This window comes from Cyphellophora attinorum (genome assembly GCF_001299255.1).
Source record: "Cyphellophora attinorum strain CBS 131958 chromosome Unknown Contig4, whole genome shotgun sequence".
Classification (NCBI taxonomy): Eukaryota; Fungi; Ascomycota; class Eurotiomycetes; order Chaetothyriales; family Cyphellophoraceae; genus Cyphellophora; species Cyphellophora attinorum.
In genome coordinates this window covers 820,937-844,553 of record NW_017253232.1, presented here as the reverse complement: position 1 = coordinate 844,553, position 23,617 = coordinate 820,937, and the positions used below count along the sequence as shown (strand labels likewise).

Here is a 23,617-nt window from a genome sequence, read left to right as displayed (position 1 = left end):
CGGGCGACACGATTTCGCATGAGCGACATGGGAGTAACACGACACTGTACCACAATTTTGAGATCACGACAGCGCGAAAGTGCTCCTGCTGTTTCGGATTCGTAGGTATCGTTACCTGCCAGCTAATCTGTTTCTGCGGATCATCGCACCTGCTCCATCTCTCTAGGCCGTCCCACATGCCCGTTCTGCCTCCTCGACCCACCAGAAACCTGTCTCCGAGGCCGCGGGTTCTCCTCATACTGCGGGAACAGCTTCGTCGTCGTCTTCTTCGACCTGCTCCAATCCCGCCAACCTTCATCAGGCCGCCGCTCTTCCGGCACGGCAGGTGTGGGCGCGTCCTGCAAATCCAGCAGCTCCTTCCGCGAAGGTGCGGCTTGTATCCTCTTCTGCTCTTCTTCCTCGGCAGCGAGCTGTCCACTGGCTTTCTTGGCGGCGTTTAGATCGGCAATGCCCAACGCGCTGTCGCCTAGGTACATTTGGAAGGCTGCGAGGAGTTCCAGGAGGCCGGCTTTGAGCCTCCTGAGGATGATGTTGACATCTGTGAGATCGGCGGCGTCTTGCTGCTGTGAGAGGAGGCCTTCGATTAGAGTGATGGTCTTGGTGAATTGCTTGACGGCCTGAGGGACGCCGGCCATAGCTTTGCCAAAGTTGTCCTCTTGGAGACTGGCAATTAACATGCGTGTGACGGCTTCGATAGCGTCGACGATGGTCGCAGCATCGCTATGTGGTGATCCGAGTACCGTTGCATTGACTCGAGACTCTGGTGTAGAGCTGAAGAATGTGGTGAATGAGTTCTTGGCCTGGCCAATAAGTGTGGCAGTATCAGGCATATCGAGTACTGGAAAGGGATCAGGATGTGATCCTAGTTGTTTCAGCTTCTCATCAGCAATGTCCACCAGACGCTGTCGAGCACGTGCATCCTTGGATGCTCTCTGAGCGACGATGTTCTGCTGCTCCTTGACCTTTGTCGACTCTCGTGGAGGTTTGAGGATCTTGGGTAACGTGGGTGCAGGCTCCTGCGTGATGGGGGCCGCAGGTTGTGGCGGCTGTATCCTGTCGTCGATCTGCTCGAGGACTTTCAGTGCTTCTTGCAGCATTTGAGACCAGACTGGGCCGGTGGGACGGTCTATGTCGGAGAAGATGAGCTTTCTTCGCTCGGGATGACTCTGAGCAATGATTGCTAATTCCCAGAATGCAAAAGTCTTAATGATGCCGCGTTTTGCCTTGAGGCCATTGAGTAGTGATCCGTTCGGGTCTTTGCCGGAAGATGTCCAGGGTTTTGCTTCCTTGAGAGGTGCTTTCTTGAAATAAGCGATCAAAGACAATGCAGCCAGCTCCCAGGTCAAGCTAAGGCAGAAGCCTATCCAAATTGTGGTCGCAAAGGTGCCGACGGGAGGAATGCCAGAAGGTCTCGCACTGCTGCGAGCGATGCTATACATAATTTTTGCGATGCCGAGATGCACTCTCCAGAGGAAGCTGCGGAAGAAGGCAGTATATATGAATGGACAGAGGGCTGTTGCTGTGATAGAGCCAACAATCGAGCGCAGCACGACGTCTCTGGCTTGTGATTTGAAGAACGAGAAAGTGTCGGGAATGGTGTGCGTATTGACGATCTTTTCTTGTGGCGACCCAGGCGCAGCGATTGGTAGATGGAGGATTGCCTGACCGTAGTAGACATGTTTGCCGGCCTGAACAAGTGCCAGCAAGGTGAAGAGTGCTCGGAAATAGATGGGTCTCTCGTTGAGGGCGGCTTGGGATGCAGCGTTTTCTCGCGTGACCCATGTCATGTCGGAGCTCAGCCAGATGTACACCTCAGTGAACCACCATGCTGATAGCAGATACCAGAAGACCGTCTTGAAGGTGGAGGGGCTCAGCAAGGTCTGGCGTACTCGTTGAAAGGGCGAGGTCGGAGTGCGCCGGCCGACTGAGACTGTGGCGACTTGGAGAATGAAGACGAAGATGGTTGACATGAAGTAGAGAATCGCTCTGAGCCCTGCTGGACCGAGTGGTAGCCATGACCAGAGAATGTCTGTTTTCACAAAGTTAGCAGGTATTCGAAGTTAGAGGGAGATGAAGTACCATATTTTGGACTCAAGCAGATGGCGAGATCCCACGAAACGAAGAGTGAGAGCAGCGCTGCATGTACAAACCTGGTGTGGAAAGCTGAAGTCACAAATCTCTTGTATGCTCTCGGTCTGCTTGCTACCACAGGTTTCGCTGGTATGGAAGCGTTCATGGCGGTGGACGGTCGGACCGTGACAGAAGCGCATCAAAAGAAAGTGCCAAAGTCTCCAGATGGTTGCGACATCTGATCCAATCGCCAAAAAAGAGAGTTGCGCGAGAAGAGAGTGTTTGGACAGAGGCGCCTTGAATAATATGGTGCAGTACTTGCAGTAAATGAATTCGCGAGTCGCGGCTGCCCCAATCAAGGTGCCAAATTCGGAATAGTGCCCTAACGACGTCAGTCAGGTACGCCACGAAGGCATTGGCAGGAAGTCACTCCAACCTCATTCACGGATGCCTTCGTCTTCGTTGTCACTTGCAGACAGTCTCACCTGCGTCTTCAGACTTCTTCGCTATTGCGCGATCGGTCCCGTCCCTGCACACTTATAGCGCATTCCTTGGAGCTCGTCAGAATGTCTTTCGACCGCTTATCGTCACTGGAGTCGCAACCGACGACAACTCGGCGACAGGATGATCCCACCTATAGGGATGACCCAGAGTTTCAGCGCTTTACCGAGTCGCTATCAACAAAACTATTCGAGCTGATCTCCAACGTAACTCGTCTATCGAACCAGATTGCCCTCCTTGGAACAAAACGAGATACACAGCGAGTGCGCGAGCGAGTCCATGATCTGCTAGAAGAGAGCAGAGATGGCTTCAAAGAGGTGGGCGAGGGCATCAAGAAGGCGCAAGCATGGGATGACCTCAACGTGAGCATATTCATAATGCATACGGAGAAGCCGTATCTAACAACTTACAGCCATCTCAAAAGTATACCAATCAAAAGCTATCGCGCGAATTCGCTTCAGCCCTGTCAGAGTTCCAGGTTGTACAGCGAAGGGCCATCGAGAAGGAGAGAGCGAACAAAGCAGCCCTCGAAGAGTCAAATGCCGCACAGTCGCCTACTGGTGAGCGACAACAACAGCAGCAACTACTCGAAGAGCCACAGGTCGCCAACCAAAGCGAAGTCGATTTCCAGGAGAATCTCATCATTGAGCGCGAGGGAGAGATCCGCCAAATAGAGCAGTCCGTCGGCGAGCTCAACGAATTGTTCCGAGATGTTGCTCATATTGTGCGCGAGCAAGGCGACATGATTGACACCATCGATGTGAATGTCGAAAACACCCTGACCGATACACGAGGCGCCGATGTCGAGCTGAGGAGCGCCAGTCGATACCAGAAGGCTGCCCGCAACAAAGCATGCTGTTTGCTGTTCATCTTGGCAATTGTTCTGGTCATCATTGTATTGGCTGTCGTACTGAGCTGAATTCAGGCAACCGAGCTCTGGCAGATCAGTCGATTCAAAGCAGTATAGCACTTCCCGGTCGGCGTATGGGCGTTTTTAGCATTGAGCCAGGCATTCGTCTAATTGTGATCACGATGAGGGATCTGGTAGCTACTGCACCTGTACATAGCCCGAGCGTAGCGGTAGGAAAGATGTTTTCGGACTGTGCGATCCATTCCAATTGTCCCTAGAACTTAGATAATGGCCGGCGACTCCTGCACCGCCTGTGTCCACCACCTGCAGAATGCTGCCATCAGTGTAGTGGGCAATTTTGGTGATCCCACGCTTAGAAGAACCCTGCAGGAGCCGAGGTTTAGGCCACGAGGCAACCACTTCTCGGCGGAATTTACGCGTGACGTACCCATTTCTCCACTGGCAATTGCGACCGCGTCTGGACCCATGCGGCTTCTCTGAATTCGTGTTCTCATTCTGACATTGAATAATGTTGTTCGCTGCTGCAGCTGCGAATAGTGTATGAAGCATGGCTTGCAAGAGTCAGCACAATTATGGAAGCACCTACAGCTCGTAGGCCACTCGCACCTGCGTCTGATACGCGACTCAACGCCGCTTCCTCGACAACAAAGAAGCGGAAGCGCGACGATTCCGAGCATGCCTCAACCAGCAATCTCAACATCGTCGGCAAAGCATACCGGTCAGGCGGTGGGCCTGCGGCCGTGATATTCAGTCCCGTCGCCACGTTGTCCCGGGCAGACCTGCCATTCATATGGCTCGACAATGTCCCGCCACCAACTGGCCCCCCATCGGGCTACCTCTTGGAAGCCAATGGCAGCGTGCTACAGATCCTTGCACCCAAGCAGTGCATGGTCGCTCGTCTGTGTCCAAACGGCCGTCTCTATGCCCTCGAAAAGGTGCAAGATGCAGTCTATACAGCAATGATGCTACGGAACTCAATCACCGAAGACCAATGTCGTGACCTTGCCAGTGGAACGCCACCAATATTGTCACTGGAACTCCTACAGTCCGCAAAGCCCGCCTCGCGCGACCACGTTCGATCCGCGTCAATGTCCAGTGCATCGTCCAAGAGAATGTCTGCTCCTCCTAGTCCGAAGCAACCAAGAAACAAAAAAGGTGCACTAGCACGCAAGTCCATCCTGGCACGGGCCGATTCACAGATCGGCTCGCCGAGCTTTGCTCCCGAAGAAGTCGTCGCGTCACCGGGAGCTGACTCGTGTATGCTCGCAGCTTCACTGTTGCAGGAGTCACCCACCGCTATCGCGGCAGGTCAAGATACCGTCGAGCAAGATCTCGGGCCTGGCCCAGCAGTGGAAGTCCAAGCTCTTCCAGAGACTGCAATAGACGTCAATATTGCCGATGAGCAGCCGCCAGCACCAGCTCTTGCTCCTACGGACGATTTGCGGAACCAGTATCTCGAAACACTGTATACTCGTACGTCTCTCGCCTTCTATGCCAAAGGACCGCTATCGAGAGCTCGAAACCTTTGTATGGATCCGGAGGCAGCGGTCACTTCAGACGAGCTCAAGGATATCTATACCTCGCTCGTGCTTCCTTCCAAGAAGCTGGATACCAAGTACAAGGAATCGGTCCCTGTTTTCTTGAAGCATCTCACCATCCCACCCGAAGAAGCACAAGCTACGAAGAAAAAACCACCAAAGAAGGTCAAGCTTGGTAAAGATGGCTTCTACACTGGCGAGTTCGAGTTACTGCGTCGGTGGTGGGACGACCGAGCCATCACTCCTGCTGGGACGAGCAACGAAGCAGCTGTCAAACGCCATACTGAGGAATTGCGCAATCGGGAAGCTGAAATGCAACTGCTGTTGATTCTAGAGATCATGATTGTTGAATCGTTGACCGAAGCAAAGATCAGCAGCGAAATGCCCGTGGACCCTGTTGTCAAAGTTGAGTCAGTGGAGAAGGATGAGGTCGAGGAAGTCAAGAAGAAACGGAAGCAACGCAGTTTCGTGACAGAACTCGACGCCTTGCTCGACAGACTATGTATCTGGCATACTGTTACTATCGACGACTTCTTGATCTCACCAGAAAAGCATTCGGACGGTTCCGATTCCACAGCGCAGAGGTCCAAGGACAAGCTCAAGGAGTTCTGCGCCGACATCATTGTTCCCTTCTACGCATCTAAGCTACCTCGGCAGGTCAAAAACATCTGCAAGAAGCTAGGCGGACCCAACATTTCTCCTCAACGACCAAGCCTCCCACGACCGAGATCAAGCACCGCAAAAGCTCCCGCCCCGTCGAGCACCAAACCGGTCACAACCAAAACCTCCCTCCAGAGAGTACTCAGCCAGGACCAAGAGCTCCGACATGGCTCTCCACCTATACTTTCGAGATCATCGTCCAGTCACCAAAGGAGCGGATCTGTCTTCAAGCGCGAGCCTTCCGAAGTTATGTCCCGCCCTTCGAGTCGAGCCAGCATGCAGAAGTCCATGAGCTTCAGCAACCGCGAGATCGACCTAGACGCAGACGCAAAAGTGCAGGAAACCAAGAGAAAGAGGCTAGAGAAAGTCGCGGACCAAAAGAAAGAGCTCGCCGCAGCGATCGAGGCATTGAAGAAACCCAACCGCACCAGCGCAGGTGTGGCACTGATGGACGAGCTTGAGAAGCGGACCGAGCTGTCGAAGTTGCGCGTTCAGATCACCGCTACGCCGCGCAAGGACAGATTGTATATGAATGGTCAACAAGCCGAGTTGGATGTCGCTAGCATACCGACCACGCAGCCACAGCCAGAACAGATGATTCCCTCATCGACCTTGAAACCCACACAACTCTCCCGCCCTTCTGCCAAGAAACGAGCAGTCCTCTCCGCGATCCACGACACACCCTCCCGGGACGTAACGTCCCGCAAGACAGATCCTCTCCAACTCTCCTCTTCTGTCGAACAACCCAGACCCGCAGTAGTGGCCTCGACCCCATCGACATCCCGCCTCCGTCCCGACCTCGCATTACCAGCGCCTGCTAGAACACCCGTGCCGGCGAAGATGAGCAGATCCGGCAAACCAGTTCTCTTCACGCCCCTCAAGCGCACAGACGTCAGCGTCGTAGACGCCTTCAGAGACGCGCCGGAGATCCCCGAGCGTGCTGGAAAGGCAATGGATCGTGTCATGGGTGGCAAGGCGAGTGGATTGGGACTGGGACTCAGTGGAAGCAGTGCTGGCAAAGACGGCAGTCTGTACGCTCAGCTGGGCTGGGATGACGACGACGACGACGATTTACTATAGATGGCTTGATGAATGGGAACGAATCGAACTTGACTATCGTTCTTTTAGACCGTCAGATCTGTGATGACTGAATGATATGCATGACATGGGGAAGACGCTGTGACGCTGCGAATCAAGAGAACGCACTCTTGACACCCGCTGTTGTCCTTTGTCTGCCTGTAGTTTGACGCACTCGTAAATATATATCCTCTGGTCATCCGGTCCGACGTAAGAAGTACTACAGGTAACGACCATGCAGGTTTTCGTGGCAACCACAACGCCCTCGCCGCCATTATCGTCTCCGACAGTAATGAGCTGGTTGAAAAGCTCGATCGCGAATTCCGAGGCACTCATGAGGCAGCCTCGACAGGGTCAATTTCCAGTCAACCGATCGTACTGCTGGTCTAGTCATCCGGGCATGCGTAGGTGCGATCAAACACCTCGTCAACCGGTTTGGTAGAAACAATGCCCTCCTAAATCGATCGATTCGTAGCAAAGCATATTCATCAACTCGTCTGACCTCTGGACAAGGTCTACAATGATCCGCAGGTAGCGACTTGCCGTAATCTGGATGCCGCGAAGCACAACACAAAGATAGACTGAGCGAGGGTCTATGTATGGACCTGCCACACGCGTAGTTTCATGCGTGCTCGCTGACTGACTGACGAATGAACGTCCGAATGAGTGTTGTACATTTCCCTAAACTATGCTATCACAAAACACCACTCGGGAGTCCTCTGATCCTCCGAACCACCAGACATTTCTGGTCTCAAAGCATCGCTGCCTTCCTCACTGCTCGCCCATATTCAAGCGCGCTCAAAAGAAGATCCATTCACTGCGAGTTGAACCAGGCCGAAACGATCGTCAAGCACCCGGGCGGGCTTTGGCTCCAAACTGAGCTGGAAAAGCCGCAGAGATCTTCATTCGCGCGAACCGTCCATGTCACCATTCTCTCCTTCGTCGTGCGTGTTGCGCGAGTGCTCGGGTTTGTCCGGGCGGCCGCTGAGGGGACTGTTCATCACGATGCCCGAATCATCGAAGGCCGCCGCATCCGTGGCATCGTGGTGGCCCAAAGTAGAGGGATCAGCAACAGGGGGGACTCTGGACACAATGGGCGGATCGGGGCCCCAAGGTAACGGCTGATGGGGCGGAGGTAGCTGGCCAAATTGCTGGGACTGCTGAGGCGGCCTCTGGGGCTGAGTTTGACCGTGGTACAGTCCGTACGGGGTATTCAGTTGCGGAGTATGTTGCTGTACGGGTTGCGGAATCGGCCTCAACATTGCACCAGGGGTGGGCAGATATGGTTCGATGGGATAGCGAGGTGGTGAATACTGATGACCTAGAGGAGGCTGAGGAGCAGCCAGCTCTGGAGGACGCTGATGTGTCAAAGGGGCCGGAAGAGGAATAGATGGTGGCCCATACTGATTCTGCAAATGCACAAGTCGCGTTCGTATCTCGGAGGAATGGCAGCCGTCTGAAATGACGTGACCGAGGGCAGCAGCTCGAAGCAGCTCAAGCTCGTTGCTCTCCTGCTGCCGCTGCTCCCTCAGAAGGGTGTTGTCCGTTTCAAGCACACGCGCGTCGTCTTGCATCTTCCGAACCATGAGTTTCTTGTTGTCGCGGCATCGAGCGGCTGCCTTACGATTCTTCGCCAAGTTTTTCTCTCGTTTGGCCTCTGCTTCAGGTGACGGTGCAACGGTCGGCTTCCGCTTCCGCCCGCCTCTAGTACCAGACGTCTTTTTGCGACTTTGACGCTTCGCTGGGGCGGGCACTGGGGGAAAAGGGACGTGGGCTTGGGCATTGTGGTGCGGCTCGGACTGAGCTCGGTCGTCCAGACCCTCCTCATCCGCAGCTCTATAGCGGTCCGGTGTAAGGCCGGTCGGTGTCCCGGTATCAGGCTGCCATTGCTCTCGAGTTTCGATCGACGGCAGAATGAGATCATCCTCCTCATCCTGAGCTCCGCCCCTGTCCGGTGTAAGGGCGGGCGGCAACTCGCAAATGCAGTAGCGCAGAGCTCCACAACAAGCGTACCGCTGCAGTTGCTCCCGAGTTTCGATCGACGGCAGAATGAGATTACTTGGAGCCACTGTATCTGCCAAATGACCATTTGCACCGGGCGGGCCTTGACCGTTTGCACTGGGCGGGCCTTGACCGTTTGCTTGTGCTTCTTCGGCAGGCGGGACACCATTCGCCTCACTCTCGTCATTACTGTCAGTGCGGAACAACGACATCACCGTAAAGACTTGAGGTTCAGTGGGTGCGAAGTACTTCTAGCCTTCCCTCCTCTCCTGCTGAGACGCGACTGCCTGCTCAAGTCCACCCAGGAGGTCCAGGCTGTCAGTGGCGGGTCCATCGCTGCTCGCAGAAGCTTTTTGCGCTTTCTCGTCTGCAGTGCTGCTGGGAAGCTGGTCACGTACCAACTCTCTCACCTCGCCTTGTGCTGCTGCCTCTTTTACATCAACACCAATGGCTGCCTGGGCTGCTGATGGGGAAGGCGAAGGCACAGCACCAACCACTTCAGCATCAAGTTGAGCTCCGGTACCGACCTCAACACCTTGTAACAATGGGGCTACTTCTGACTCCGCCGAGGGGTCAAACGGGACCTTGATCTCGCCAGTAGCCGGCGCAGCCAATGTCGGGGCAGGCTTTTCCTCGCAGATACCAATATCATCCGCAGCGACACTGAGTGGGGAGGCGATCGGCGCTTGATCCACGTCGGCTGCTGCTGTGGCAGTGTCTCTCGACATCGGCGGGAGTTCGGTGAGCGTTGCTGCGACACTGGCTCCGCCGATGGTGGAGGAATACCTGCTCCTGCTGGCGCCTCTGTCATGTGTGTGTCGAGTGCCGTAGTGGTGCTTGCGATGCCCGAGTCCAGCATAGAGCTACCTGCATCCTCAGGGCCATCGATTTCTTGCTTCAACGAGCTGGGGATCAGCGGTGCCGTCGATATGGCATTGCCGGCTGCAGTACTACCAGCACCAGCAGGGGTCCCGAGAGGTGTTGGAGTGGGTGTCGCATGACCCGACCTGTCGCCAGAGTCGTCGTTGACCTCGCCCTCCTCGGAGCCCTCAGCCTCGCTATCGTCGTCATCGTCATCGTCCTTCCGACTTCGAGGCGTCGCGCTCCCATCTTCATCATGCTTGACTAACTCAGGCTTGAGAGCGCCGTCGTCGCCTTCAGGCTTGACCTCCTCGACCTCACCACGTGCCAAGGCCTCGGCCTTTCTTCTCGCCTCTTCCGCGGCACGTCGCTCGGCTTCGATCACTACTTTCTTCTTCCGACCTGGCCCACCCTTCTTCTTGCGAGGGCGCGGTGGCATGTTCTTCCGCACAGGTGGGGTATCTGTACCACCGGCATTGGGACCAGGCCCTCCACCCAAAGCAGAGCCCAGGCCACTGCCATCGCCCAGATCATAGTTTGGCCCAGCTGAACCGTCCAAAACTGCACCATAACCCTGAGCCATAGCCCAAGCGCCAGCCGCAGACTGGTTGTAGAGATTAGGCATGCCTGGTCGGCGATCAGCAAGGTACTTTGGTTCTGGCATCTTGTCGGCTTTGTCCATTGCCACTTGTGTCCATTTCTTGACTTCGAACGTGCGATCTTGCAAAATCTGGGTGGGCGGCTGTTTGCGTTTCTTGCCACGCTTGAGACCGTTCAATGCAATGGGATCATCTGTAATGCCATTTACTTCCTCATCCTCGTCGCTTGCCTCATCCTCGTCATCATCATCAGCTTCCCCTACCTCTTCGCCGTCTTCATTCGTGGTGACAGCAAGATACCGCGACTTACGCAATCCGATGTCGCCAGTGATGCCCCTCTTACGGGCTTCATCGTAACGGACCCACTCAGCATTCTTCTTGTCCCATACTGAGCACTTAGTTTCACGTGTGCCACGTCGTGATCGTCTGAGAATCTCCTGATTATGGAGGGGAAGTTGGTCGAAGAAGGTAGGCAACGGCAGGTCGTCATAGGGGTAGTCATCCTTGTTGGCTTTCCGAGTGGCGAGTGGGTCCGTGGCTTCAGCGGCCGCGTCTTGGTTGATGGAAACGGTTTCGAGCACAAACTTGCGTACGGGAAGGCCGTCAGTCGGATCAAAGTCGTTAGCATTCCGTCCGGCTCGAGTTGATGCGGCGTGAACGTCTGTGTGGCGCGTATGACGCGAGGACCGGAGCTGTGAAGTCTATGTTAGTCAATGTAGAGAGAGGCGTAATGATGAAAAGGTGATGTTCGAGGATGCTGGATGGAGGAAATTGATGCATGGTCGCAAGCCACGGCTGTTCCTGAGCTCACGGCCAGAATGCATGCCACAAATGACAAGAAATGTTCTCGTCAGCCCGTCCGAGGGTCATTCAGGTGACCAAAGATGTCCCGAACCGTTGGTGATTCTACTCCAAATATTTATCGCATCTCCAAACTTCACCGTGGCAGTAGGCCTTGCAGCCCTCAAAGTCCTCCCAGCGACCCATCTGGCATATCTCAGGACGTTCGGGAGAGGCACGGCACTTACAGGAGCCATTGCGATGCAAGTCAGTACTGGCTGAGGACCATCCCAAGAAACTGCTGACCTTGGCGAAGTGAAAAGCGACTTCGAATAAGACTTCGGGGCGGGCTTCCAGATACACTACTAAATATGAATGGTAGCTATGCTGAAGTGCAGATGTTGATGCAGTGGTTGTCTGAGATGAACCAAAAAGACGAGATGGGAGTCAAGAGCCGTTTGACGCGTTACTGGCAGGCAAGCGCGATAGGCAGGCTAGCCGAGGCAGGTACTACGGCGGCGCCACACACCCCACCTGCAAATATCGATTTGCTCGCGCTGAGGCGTAGATGTAGATGGCAGTCGCAGAGGAAACGCCTCACAATGACACAGCGGGAGCAGAATAGGATAGCTCCTGCATTGCCGCAGTCGTGTCTATGACGCGACCGCCGATGGCCCGTCCAGAATCTGAAGGGAGATGTTACAATCATATAATACACATCTCTGAACCACGAGCCTCGATGCTCTTCGAGCGGCACGGCTTCTCGCTCTCAATTCCAACCTGTATCCTTCTGCCGAACTATACCGCCATGCCCCTCCTTGCCCTGTCAGACGTAAGTATTTGCGCATGAGGCGAGGCCGAACCATGGGAGACTTACCGACGCGCCACCCTCGACCACTAACCGATCCAGCTGGAAGAATTGCGATATTATGGTTTGCCGCTGTGATATCCGTCAGCAACTACTTTGGTCGCCATCATAGTTATCCTGTCCAGCCGCATAGCTCTAGGATCTCATGTGGACTTCGTACCTTCATAGTCTGCAACTCCTTCAGCCCGTTCTGTACCAGCTCCTGCACCCTCCCCTCGTCTTTCTCTGCTTTATTGTCCCGGAACGCATCCTTCGTCCGCCGCCGCGCATACTCTCGGAAGTTGTAGTTCGAGAATTGTGATGACGACCGTAGAAGTGATCTGTATAACGACCGCACTGTCGGTCCCGATATGTCGGTGGCTGTTGCGAGAGCCGTGGCGCTTGCCATGGTGGCCAGGGCGAGCTGAGACTTCAGTATGCCAACTGGCACACTAGATCTTCGCTAGAAGTGATGCGTGTAGACACGGAGCTGCTGTAGGATGCGCTTTCGCCCAACTACGACCGAGCTCGGTCTTAGGAATCTGGAAAGCGTTCCTCCGGCTCGTCTGAGAGGTTGCTTGGCCGATCCAGATCTGATCTATGGTGCTTCCGATGCCTGTTCCCAGGGCGATTGAGGTGTCGAAGGTGAGGTGATTCGGATGTATGTAGATATCCAAATCGCAAACTTTCAAGAGTCTCCCAAATAATTTGGCCGCCGCATTGCGTCAGGGTCTTCGGATCGGCGTGGACTCTCCGACCGCGTTCAATTCGACGACGGGGCATTCACCATCGACGTGTCGTTGTACTGTGCGCCGAATACATCTACTTGCGCGTGTGTAGTCAAGACTATGGGAGCTACACTCTTACAGTAACGTGCTCAAAATCTGAAATCGATCACACCACTCGCCAGCGGTGATACGCCTGGTCCCACCAGATCGCAACGAGGTAGCGAACAAACATATGTACATGAGTACATGATGGCAGCGTCGCACGATGACAGCGATGCCGAGAACCTCATCGACCGCCTCGACGATCTCCTCGCCCAACATCTCGACCTCCTCGACAGCTACACCACCCTACGCACCCAACTGTCCGAGCAGTTCTCCTCCGGCTTCTTCTCTCTAGCAGCCGCCAACCGTAATGCCGCAGCTTCTCTGGGCGCTGGGAGGAGATTCGGCTCGGACGGTTTTGACGGGCGTACGAAGGCTGGGCGTGTGGTGAAGATCGCGGCAGAGGTGGATAAGACCGAAGAGCAGGAAGCGAAGGAGGAGAAGACTGGAAGTAAAGCGGCCGAGGGGGCTGAAGACGTCCCAAATGGAGGGCCATCACTTGTAGAGCCAGAATCACGACAGGGAATCTCTGAGAAGACTGAGCAGTGGTTGCCGCCCGCAAAGACCACGGGAGCAGCAAGCAAGACAATCCCAGACCAGGCGAACGCAGCAGACCTCTCTGCACGACTCTCCAGTCTAACCCTTCCCACAACCCCAGCCAACCCAACCTTCAGCATAACACAGATCCAACCAGGATCCTCTACGCCGTCTGCCGAAGCTAACGACTCTCCCACAACCACCAAATCGAAACTACCTCGCAATCCATTGAACTGGTACACGCCCCTCCCACCTCCAGCCCTTCGGCAGACCCAACAAACCTTCGTCTCTTCGCTTGATACTCTCGCCGCTGTGATCAATGCGACTGAGGCCCTCGATGCGCTAGACGCGAGGTGCGAAGCATAAGGGCACAGCTTGGTCGTTTGGAGGGTGCCTCGGGCGGTAAAAGTGGTGTTGAAGTTGAGGTCGAGGACTCATCTGTCGCTGGAGATGATGTGGTTGAAGGGCAGGAAACAGAGCTCTCGACACCAAGATCGCCAGCACCGACACCGCGCAAGGCACAAATGTCATCACGGTCACGGATCAAAAGTGTAGGCAGCGCCAAGGAGCCGCCACGATCGAGGGTCTTGAAGATGCAGTAGCTATGAACACGGTACAGTCTAGTGATATGTGCAGGACGCAAGATCAGCATCCCCGGTTTGGTCGGTGCCAATTCCAAAGACCAAGTTGTCGCCAGCAGTGCCCTCCTGGTGCGCCCAAGATAGCGAATGCAGTCCATTGAGTGTCAACAATTAGTCCATAACGTCCTTCTCAATTTGCATCATTGTGCCGTCAGCATCAGCGTCTTCCTCGCCCCTTCTGAACATTCTGTCAAAGGTATCATCAGCCTCTACCTCGATCTCGACCCTCTCACTTCGGACGCTCTCGATGCCATCCTTCGGTGGACTGGTCAAAACCTTCCGTTGTGCGCCCTCTCTGACACTCCCTCTAAAAAGCTTCCCATTCTCGTCACGCCTGGCTGGAGATTCTTGGATCTCTTTCAGGTCACCATCCCAGTAGCTGGGTCTGCGCTTCTTCCTGAGTCGGTGATCTGGACCTCTGGCGGTGACGACGTTGGGGCTGAGTTCGCGGAGCCCTCTGCGCGTACCACGACTCTCAGGAGTCTCTGATGCTAGAAGACTCATTCGTATGGCAGCTCTTGTGTCTTCATCAAGTTCGAGAGTCTGGCTCTGCTCATCCGACACGTCGTCTTCAAGATCTCTTGGACGAGGACGCTTTTGAACCTCAAATGCCATTTCTCGAGCTTGTGGTGGGGGACTGCTTCGGAACCGCACCCCTGATCTGTTCCTGGGTCGCCGTGTACCCGACCGAGTTGGACGATCCGACCTTCGACCTCCGAAGTCCCCATAGTACTTGCTGACACCTTTCGCACTAGCCATAGCTGCGATGCCTGTTTTGCGGTACTTCCCAATGGGTCTGGCAAGTGGCGTCAATGTGTCGGTTCGATAAGAGTCTCGAATGAGTGAATCGGGTGCGGCTGATCTCCCGCCAACTTTTCCCGCGGCAGTAGAGAAGGAGTACTCATTCCTCTTTCTGCCTGATGACTGGGATTGGCTTGGCTTGTAGTACCATCCGGGCTGGAAGTGCTCGCTAGTCTCGCGTTGGAAGCTTGGCCTTGATCTTATGTGATGTGCTGAATGATATGCTGGGTCGAGCCAATGTTCTGCTCCACGTCCGGTTGAAGATGGTGGACTCTTGAATTTTGGAAATGCCATCGGACTGCCTGTAGAACTTGCTCTGGAGTACGGGGGCATTGGCGGCTGGAGGCCGTCATAGTATCCGCTGATCGCTCTCGCACCCTGGCTGCTGATGTGCTGACTGCCGTCAGTCATGACACTTTCGCCTACCGCTGCAGCCTCGACATGTGATGACAGATGTGCCATTGGATCTGGGCAAGTTGTGCGAGTGAAGAGCTGGTGCAACTTTGGATCAGGACATGGTGTTCCGTGCTCGTGCTCCTGTTCTTCCTCATCGATATTGTTTGCCTTTGCCATCTTCTTGCTGAGGAACCACCGCTGGAGACAATACTTCATGAGAAGACCTGTGAAGGTGGAACAAGCTCCTCAGAATTCCTCGCTTCTCCTTTGCCGACGCAGCAGCGGCCTTCGCCGGCTCAGACAGGAAGATCTCGCTGTCAGATGGCTCATCGACTACCAAGTCCTCGCTTACATCCATGATTTGTTGTGCGTCTGCCGAAAGCCGCTTGAGACGGGCGACTAATGGAGACTCGTCTATCGCCATCGGACTCTGGATCACATCACCACCCATCCCGAGTTCTTCGAGCTGCTCTTGAAGCTCGATCATGTCGTGTCCCTTTAAGGCGGTATCTGGCGGACTTGACCTTGGTTCGTCAGCGCTCTCGTTGGCAATATCTGCTGGTGCTTCAGGCGTGTTAAAGCCACTACTGATGGGTTCGCGACCAGGCACGACATTTGTCTCACTCGATGGCGTCGGCAACGGCGGCGATGCTCCTGGGACAGGCTCCCGTACATCACGATCGTACCCTAGCAAGATGCCTGGTGCTGTTGAGTATCTCCATGCTTTTTTCGCATCTGTTGTGTCTTCCGTAACCGCGGCTGGGTCATCAGCGGGTGAGCTATCTAGGTTGGTGGCAAGCGAGACCCGATAGATCCTGTCGGAGATGCAGCGAAGGCCATGTCGAGGCGAAGTGAGGCCTTGGCAGATTGAAATAATCTCTGCATCTGTGCAACGTGACCCGGCGTGACGCTTGTCGTGACAGGCATGGGTGCTCTTCGGCGGCCAATATTAGAAGGTGTCTGCTTGCCCCTGTCCGCCTCGATTTCTCGCGGCGAGGCTGGCAGATCGATCGAGACGTCATCTCGTGTGTCAGGAGCCGGCGAGCATGAAAATGCGCGGGAGAAATGCAGCGAAGACCTTCTTCTTGGTGGATCGAAAGGCGCTGTTGCTCTAGTCAAACAACAATTCATGTCGTGAAGGTGTCACTCACGTTTTGGTGTGCCGGGAGCGTGTCCAGATCGTGTTGATGATGGCGCTTCGGTGCTAATAGTCTGACGAGGACTGGGAGGCGTGGCCATCTCCTCGTCGATCAACTCTCGTAGAGTGATCGGCGTTGATGGACTCGGAGCCATCTTTGAACATTTGATGAGGGTCGCTGCCTGAGCGAGTCGCAGCAAGATGTATCAAGCAGCAGTCCTGGCATTGCGACTGCCGCCAACAGACGAATGAGCCCAGCCGTGGCAGGCGCAACCTGCATGAATGCCCGAGATGTCAGTATGTGTTTACCGGCGTGTCGTCCTTATGGCTGTTTGCGGTGAATGTGTTGTTTGTAGTGGTGATCAAAGTATGGGCCGAGTCTAGGGCTTCCTTCACTCTCACTTGATATGACATACACACCATAGTAGTAGCCCACCATGATATGGTCCAGTGACCCTTGGGTGAAAGCGCAAGAACGGTGAGTCAATAGCAATGAAGTTGCTCCTTCCTGCGAAGTGCACACGGCAATCACAATGTCTCCTCACGAACTTCGAGCTTGAAGCCTGCTGTTCATCCCAATCACCTTACCTTCAGACGCACCTGATCTGCGAACTGGTCTCTGCATGTGCTTCCATGATCCGGAAGGAACATTCGGTGACCGCTACCTCACGAAGTTCCCTCTGCTCGGAAGCGCCCGCTCGCGAGCGTGCATATGAGTTTGTACTCCGAACCGCTGCAGCTGGCCTCTATCGGTAACAATCACAACCAGACCCGAGACTCGTGAGGATAAGTATCGAGAGCAGCAGAGGAGCGACAAAGCCACTCTCAACCGGCGATCGGATACCAAGGCATAATTTGTCTTTGTAGATGATGTTGCGTCCCGAGACTTGAGTGTTCGCTTCTGCAGGTCGTCGATGAGGTCGCATGTCGACAACGTGGCTTGCGTGGAAGAAACAACTCCACCAAGATTAGCCGTCTCTCTGTTTCGGGCTAGCCAGGCACACACGAGAGGTGGCCCCTTGTCTTCAAGACGCCCCAGGCGCAATTTCACCAATCACCCGCAAAGCCACTAGGCCGCTTGGGATTTTGAAGCATCGGTTCGACGCCTCTAGCCTCGCCCAAGGAAGATGAATGGCTGTTTTTGCCTTTCTCATCACGTCCTCCTCACTTCATGCTGTGCCTCCAGACACCTTTAATTGCGCACAAAATGGGTGACACAAATTGCACGAACTGGTAAGTACTGGACGTTGCTGACCCTTGCTCGTAAATGTCAGATGCAGGATCTTCTCAGTCATGATCAAAGCAATTCTGCGACCAACAAGGCCTCAGGGCCACTGGTGGTTTCATGTCAGGGACCCAGTCCATGTCGGCTCGGCTTGAACCTTGCCTGTTGTGCCGTCTTCTGTGAGTTTCAATCAGCTGGACCACCAATCTGGCCCGCGAGAATCTTCCGATCTCCAACACGAGGTCGGCCATGCAGAGCCGTTGCCTGCGTCTTTTGCTTGAGAACCAGGGTCATGGAAACTCCCTAAGAGACAAACAGTCCTGGGGCTATCTCACACCATGTTCCACGACTCCCGGCCTGCTACTTCTGCGCAGGCATGGACAATGTACTCTTCTCTCGATAATCAGTCAGTACTCGTCTCTTCAGGCGGCTTCGTTTCACTGCTTCCTGCTGTGCACGCACGCGTTCTCTTCAATCTTGTTCTTCGTTAATGCAATGAGAGCTTGAAGCTCCTTTCACCTGTCCTTCGTTTAGCAGGTCCTATACACTCTTTCCCATCCATCTGTCGGGTTGTGCAAGCGAGCAGACCAGCTGTGCTGAGGTCGTCAAACTCGATACTAGCAACCAGAAACCGAAAGACCGCAACAAGTGAATTGGCAGGGCTTTTCAGAAGAGGTCGAAGTTGTGTGCGAAGGATTGGTTGAGAAGGTAGATGAGCATCGCATAGAAAGCATTTCCAGGAGATACGGCCTCTAGAACAGCAATTCAGACCCACGTCGCCATGAGCCTGTAGGAGATCTACCAGCGTCGACTTGTACAGAACCGGAGCACATCACTTACGCAGTAATAATGTCGTCCCGACGAGACCCGCTAAGGTCACAGCCATTCACGCCGACCACAATTCGGGATGCCCAAGATACGCACGACACCACCAGGTATTTGCAGCCATCCGGTGGACGAATACCACGAAGAGTTGGTCACATGGCCAGTGGTCAGCAGTCTCCTCAGTACCCGGCTCATCCATCAGTTCGGATACCGCAGAAGGCAAAAGCGATGCCTATGGGTGCTGGCGTAGCTCCAAGACCAACAAAGGGCTCACCGGCAACCTATTCACAAGATAAGGCACCTAGGCAACGGGCGGCCAACACACCAAACACATCAAAGTCGGCGTGGGATGCATCACACGACCAAAATTCACTTGTCATGCACTCGCCGCCTCCGATTCCTCCATCTTCCTCTTCTCGGCGTTACAATATGACACAATCATATGTTTCTTCAGTCGGAGGTGCGGACTCTCCACCAATGAGGACAACATTCCCACTAAGAGAATCACATTATCCCGAGGACGACTCACCACGAGCCGCATATCCAAGCAGCAGACTCATGCCACAGGCAGAGTTCCCTACTCCCGACAATCGCGCTACGATGCAGACTGTCGATTCGTACGATCAATTTAGCACCCCTCGACACAAGCCAGGTCCGATCGACACATCACTGCGACCCGCGACGATGGCAAAGCCTGGCGAGATCTCTCCAGCATCAACAAGAGCCAACGCGATGAATGCACTGAGTCAAGCTATCGCAGTTGGTATCAATCAGCAGTCCAAGCCCGTCTCGCCACTCACAATGTCACGACGAACTTCACGCCCATTCTCGCCGCCAGTCCGAATGCCATTCGATGATGATATGAACTCCATCCACACTACCAACGAGGACCTCGAGCCACCTGACCTGAAAGACGCGCCGCCAGTACCGACATCCAAGCATAACGTTCGCGGCCTCGCCTCTTCGCCTACCTCAGGCACTTCCGAGGCACCAATACTCGGACTTGGCATCGGCGCGCCTGGTCGTGGACTGTCAACAAAACGCGGCACTTCAAAACGACCTCCGCGACTTGACATCGATGCAGTGCGTGACATGGAAGCTCGTGGCTCCACCACTTCACTCACCGACCTCATCAAGCGAGCTACAAGACTGGCCTCCAACCTCGACCGCGGCAAGACAGCTAGCAGATTAGGCATGCTTGATATGTTTGGCAAATCGAATGAAAAGCTCGGAAGTCTACCACCAGGAAAGCGCGACTCTTCAATGTCAGACATGCTGTCTGCATTCCCAGCCCCAGCCATTGGCACTCCACGATCCGAATGGCCTGGCAACGAGAAGGGCATGAACGCCAGCACGAGCGCGTTACCACGGTTCCCAAGCGATTCTTCTAGCGATGGGTCTAACAAGAAAGCCGGTCGGCGTCGCATCTGCGGCATGTCAGTACCCTGCTTCACTGTCATCGTCATCATACTCATCCTACTAATCGCCGCGGCTGTCCTGATACCCATATTCTTAATCGTCGTGCCACGACAATCCGGCAACAACTCCTCGCCAGCCTCCGTCGCCGACTGCACCAGAACCAACAAATGCGAGAATTCTGGCACAGCAATCTTCACCAATAACGCGTGCGGCTGCATCTGTAGCGGCGGCTTCACTGGCGCTACATGCGCTACACCGGGCGACTCCGGCTGCACGACTCAAAACCTTCAAGATGGCAGCGTCATCTACCGAGATGCCACGCTCGGCCAACAGACCCTCCAAGCCTTCAATGACGCAGGCACGTTCCGCATCCCACTGAACGCCACCACCATCTTAGCGCAGTTCTCGGCCAACAATGTGCCCTGCCGCGAAGAGAACGATCTGCTGGACATGAGCGACGCCATCAACGGCACCGCATCCACCACCAGCAACAATGCCGCCAAGCGCGAGACCGCACCCGAGCCGTTCGTCATGCTGAAAGGCTACGAGCCTGCTCCTCTACCCGTCCACCCACACCGTGTAGACCACATCCAGCACGAAGCCGCACAGCCGATGATCACCGCGATTCCAACCCCGAGTGTTGCGCTCCGCGCCCGACAAGACGCTTCCGAGAGCAACACCATGATCTCCGAGATCAACGGCATCGTCTTCGACACAGCGCGCAACACCGTCGTCACCACCGCCACCAGTGCCACCGCATCTGCCGCGGCGCCCTCCGCCACTGGCACATCCTCCTCCGACGCTCCACCCTCAGCACAACTGACCTCCCAACTTTCATTCTCGCGCGTCGTCGTGCTCTACATCCTTGACAAGTCGCAGTCGCTCGCCACGGCACTGGACGCGAAGAACCGGCTGGCGAAGTATTTCGAGAGCGTGGGAAGCGGGAATGAGGTGCAGGTGGGCATGGTCGCAGGGCTGATGGTGACTGCTGATATGCAGAATCTGATACTAAAGGATGGGGATGAGGTTGTGAATAAGAGCGATTGAGTTGATGTCATACTTGGACGTCGTTACAGGAACGACGGCGTTGGAAATGTATTGGGATTTCGAACGCTGGCATATTTGCACGGCAATTGGCTCAGAACAAGAAGTACGTTGGTTTGTCGCGGCAAGCGATTTGGATGGTGTTCACAAGTACTGGGAAGACTTGTCATATTGACACGGCGTTCTGGAATACAGCGAGGCGCATCTTGTCAGCGTACAGCAAGGGAGCGATTTTGAGCATACCTCCGGCGTAAATGCTATGGTGTTGATAGTACAGCGTACCAAAAAGCGAGAGATAATGTCTCGCGACAATCACCAATCGCAATTTGATCTGACCAAGCTCTATTGTTCTGCCTGTCTTCGTATTGAACCTCGTCTGGAACCCAGGATAATCTACACGACGCCTGTGATGAGTATACCGACCCGCGCGCTCACGGATTATTGCCTCCGTCTACGCATTGCCGTCGCAATGCTGTCAATCCCTCAAGAGCTCCGCGACCTCTTGCCCATTCAGGCCCAATAGGTATAGAATGTCATCCAGGCCAGTCGCAAAATTTATTCGCGCAGGTGCCTCCATCTGTACTTTGCTCTTCGCCCGCCACGCCACGCCCAGCCCAGCGGCCTTGAGCATAGGAATGTCATTTGCGCCGTCACCCACTGCCATCGTCTGCTCCATCTTAAAGCCTTTCTCCTTCGCCATACTGAGCAGCAAGTTCTTCTTGTGCTCGCCATCCACGATCGGAAACCTCGAGTCGAGCTCACCCGTCAGCGTCTGAGTCTTCGGATCCGAAACTAAGTGATTGGCAAACGCGTGGTCGAGGCCTAGCTCACCAGCAAGCCAGTCCGCCAGTGGCTGAAACCCTCCTGAGCAGACGGCTAGTGTGCATCCCAAGCGCTTGAGGCCTTTGCACAACTGCCGAGCTCCGGGTGTGATTGTGATCTTGGGCTTCAGCTGCTCGAAGACATCGGACGGAACACCTTTGAGAAGAGCAACTCGTGCTCGTAAGGATGCGGCGAAGTCTAATTCTCCGTTCATTGCGCGGGTCGTGATGGCTGACACCTCTTGCTGAACGCCAACGAAAGCTGCTATCTCGTCGATGACCTCTTGCTGTATGAGTGTCGAGTCCATGTCGAACACGCAAAGCCGCTTGTATCGTCTATAGATGTTTGATGGCTGTATGATGACTTCGCAGTTCCATTCCCGTTCGAACTTGTAGATTGATTCGTGCTTTGAGAGGAGATCTGAGGGCAGGTATTCCGGGTTTGGTGGTGGAGAGAAGGTCACTTCCATGATGCGAGGTTTCGAAGAGTCTGGCGCCAGGCATCTATGCGACGATGTCAGACGCCTTTGCTCAGGAATGTTATGAATGAGGAGCGAGTCCAGCGTTGCAAGGAAATGAGTGAGACACATCTGGGAAACAAAAGCTCCGTAGAGATGATCGAGAGGCTCTGGCTCAGGAGCTGGCGGCTCGAGCGGATAGTCTTCGATACTCGTAGTCGGTGCCGAGCCGGCGACAATCTCTGGCGGTGGAAGCAAATCCTGCGGCCTGACTGCGGGCGACTGGTCTGCATGTGGATGCGCATGATTTGGCGATGCCGAGTTGTAATATATGGTCGCAACCAGTCTCGCTGCATCACCCTGTGCCGGCACGCAGTTGGTGTGGGATATCGTGTGTATCGATTCGCTGTCCTTTAAGACTCGCGGTGCAGGCGATATTGCAGATATGGACTTTCTTGACGATAATGAGGTACTTGACAGGGTGTTTCGCGGAATGCGAGTGGGAAGGTCGAGAACACCGTCGATGCTGGTGCTCGGGCCGCTCTGATGGTCAACTGTGCTCGGTACCTGATGTGTCTTATACTCCAGATGGTCGTCGAGGTATGAGTTGCTCCTACCTAAGCTGCCTTTCCCAAGGCTAGGTCTGCCACTGCGGGGCGATGTCATGGTGTCGATGCTTTCCTGTGATACTAGTGTCGTAAACGCCGAAGCGATCCTATGGTCAATGAGACTATCGGGTCGAGTCGCCTGGCGATATGGTCACGCGCATTTCACAAGACAGCAGTCGCACCCACGGTAGGTGTGAGACTGGGGTGGTACAATGTACCTGCCTGCGAGGGACAATCATTACTTCTTGAGGCATGGAAGTCAAGCCACTGCGGCGCATTCGACGCAGGTACGACCTGTCAGGGTTAGGGTTGGACATATGTCTGGGTTTGATGTGATCTCCGCGGTGCGCTTCATGGTGGTCATGCGATAGTCGTGGTCAATACCATGTGCCGCAGTCCTGCTGCCAGGAAACGACACTGTGAGTGCGATAGAGCGCCGGCCAACGTCGACCTGGATTCAATTGAGATTTGCAACCTTGTAGTCTCTATGCTTATCTCGGAGAAGCAGTATAGCATTCGTTTTTGCTGACTGGCACAACGGTTCTGGCCTGGATCAGCATTGCAGCGGTATTTTATCCCATGGAACATCGCGGGACGACGCGAGCCACAGCAATTCGTTTCCGTCGTGTCTGGTCAGCACCTGCTCCCGACCGGTACAACCACATGGGGCGAGTCGATCAGCACTCATGATGTAACATGCCTTCTGGTGATGGGCAACTGCCCCTCGTCGGTTGGCAAACACTCCGTGACCGGCGACAGCGACAAGCACGCAAGCACGCAAGCATGCTCGGCACGTCATGCCAGCTCGATCCAGCCTAGAGATCTTTCAGCCGACGAAGCACACCCAGTGATCCGAAGCCTAACATCTTTTCGCCGGTAACCGTCCCCTGTTTTTACCTCCGAGTCCCGTTAGCGTGCATGATGTCTTGGACGCAATATTGGAGAGGAATAACGCCACCGTCAGAAATGCCACTCTAGGACGAACTTTCGCTTTCAAGTAGAGCAAATGATGACCACTTTCGGAAGGTGAAATCTGGCCAGCTATACATGACTACAGAAGTCGAGTGTC

At 54.7% G+C, this 23,617-nt stretch overlaps 10 protein-coding genes across 10 annotated transcripts; 4 read left to right on the top strand and 6 right to left on the bottom strand.

The window, feature by feature from the left end:
* Window positions 1-140: 140 nt before the first annotated feature.
* Window positions 141-2,236, bottom strand: AB675_6429 (Nuclear envelope protein ndc1; the record flags this gene model as incomplete). Its single annotated transcript, XM_018146720.1, has 2 exons — window positions 141-2,029; window positions 2,080-2,236. The coding sequence occupies 2 exons, from the start codon at window positions 2,234-2,236 to the stop codon at window positions 141-143; spliced, it is 2,046 nt and encodes a 681-aa protein (XP_018004096.1).
* A 400-nt stretch (window positions 2,237-2,636) lies between these two features.
* AB675_6428 (Syntaxin pep12) lies at window positions 2,637-3,490 on the top strand (the record flags this gene model as incomplete). Its single annotated transcript, XM_018146719.1, has 2 exons — window positions 2,637-2,933; window positions 2,984-3,490. The coding sequence occupies 2 exons, from the start codon at window positions 2,637-2,639 to the stop codon at window positions 3,488-3,490; spliced, it is 804 nt and encodes a 267-aa protein (XP_018004040.1).
* A 524-nt stretch (window positions 3,491-4,014) lies between these two features.
* AB675_6427 (DNA replication regulator sld3) lies at window positions 4,015-6,720 on the top strand (the record flags this gene model as incomplete). Its single annotated transcript, XM_018146718.1, has 1 exon — window positions 4,015-6,720. One exon carries the CDS (start codon window positions 4,015-4,017, stop codon window positions 6,718-6,720), a length of 2,706 nt encoding a protein of 901 aa, XP_018003847.1.
* An 899-nt stretch (window positions 6,721-7,619) lies between these two features.
* On the bottom strand, window positions 7,620-8,930 carry AB675_6426 (uncharacterized protein; the record flags this gene model as incomplete). Its single annotated transcript, XM_018146717.1, has 1 exon — window positions 7,620-8,930. One exon carries the CDS (start codon window positions 8,928-8,930, stop codon window positions 7,620-7,622), a length of 1,311 nt encoding a protein of 436 aa, XP_018003919.1.
* Window positions 8,931-11,727: 2,797 nt separating this feature from the next.
* On the bottom strand, window positions 11,728-12,214 carry AB675_6424 (LYR motif-containing protein 4; the record flags this gene model as incomplete). Its single annotated transcript, XM_018146716.1, has 3 exons — window positions 11,728-11,781; window positions 11,836-11,898; window positions 11,987-12,214. The coding sequence occupies 3 exons, from the start codon at window positions 12,212-12,214 to the stop codon at window positions 11,728-11,730; spliced, it is 345 nt and encodes a 114-aa protein (XP_018003788.1).
* A 568-nt stretch (window positions 12,215-12,782) lies between these two features.
* On the top strand, window positions 12,783-13,538 carry AB675_6423 (uncharacterized protein; the record flags this gene model as incomplete). Its single annotated transcript, XM_018146715.1, has 1 exon — window positions 12,783-13,538. The coding sequence occupies one exon, from the start codon at window positions 12,783-12,785 to the stop codon at window positions 13,536-13,538; it is 756 nt and encodes a 251-aa protein (XP_018004050.1).
* Window positions 13,539-13,924: 386 nt separating this feature from the next.
* Window positions 13,925-15,076, bottom strand: AB675_6422 (uncharacterized protein; the record flags this gene model as incomplete). The annotated part of the gene is made up of 1 exon (XM_018146714.1): window positions 13,925-15,076. One exon carries the CDS (start codon window positions 15,074-15,076, stop codon window positions 13,925-13,927), a length of 1,152 nt encoding a protein of 383 aa, XP_018003654.1.
* Window positions 15,077-15,161: 85 nt separating this feature from the next.
* Window positions 15,162-16,303, bottom strand: AB675_6421 (uncharacterized protein; the record flags this gene model as incomplete). The annotated part of the gene is made up of 3 exons (XM_018146713.1): window positions 15,162-15,789; window positions 15,816-16,113; window positions 16,162-16,303. The coding sequence occupies 3 exons, from the start codon at window positions 16,301-16,303 to the stop codon at window positions 15,162-15,164; spliced, it is 1,068 nt and encodes a 355-aa protein (XP_018004114.1).
* Window positions 16,304-18,222: 1,919 nt separating this feature from the next.
* AB675_6420 (uncharacterized protein) lies at window positions 18,223-20,664 on the top strand (the record flags this gene model as incomplete). The annotated part of the gene is made up of 1 exon (XM_018146712.1): window positions 18,223-20,664. One exon carries the CDS (start codon window positions 18,223-18,225, stop codon window positions 20,662-20,664), a length of 2,442 nt encoding a protein of 813 aa, XP_018004045.1.
* Window positions 20,665-21,136: 472 nt separating this feature from the next.
* AB675_6419 (putative phosphoserine phosphatase) lies at window positions 21,137-22,606 on the bottom strand (the record flags this gene model as incomplete). Its single annotated transcript, XM_018146710.1, has 1 exon — window positions 21,137-22,606. The coding sequence occupies one exon, from the start codon at window positions 22,604-22,606 to the stop codon at window positions 21,137-21,139; it is 1,470 nt and encodes a 489-aa protein (XP_018004026.1).
* Between the last annotated feature and the right edge of the window lie 1,011 nt (window positions 22,607-23,617).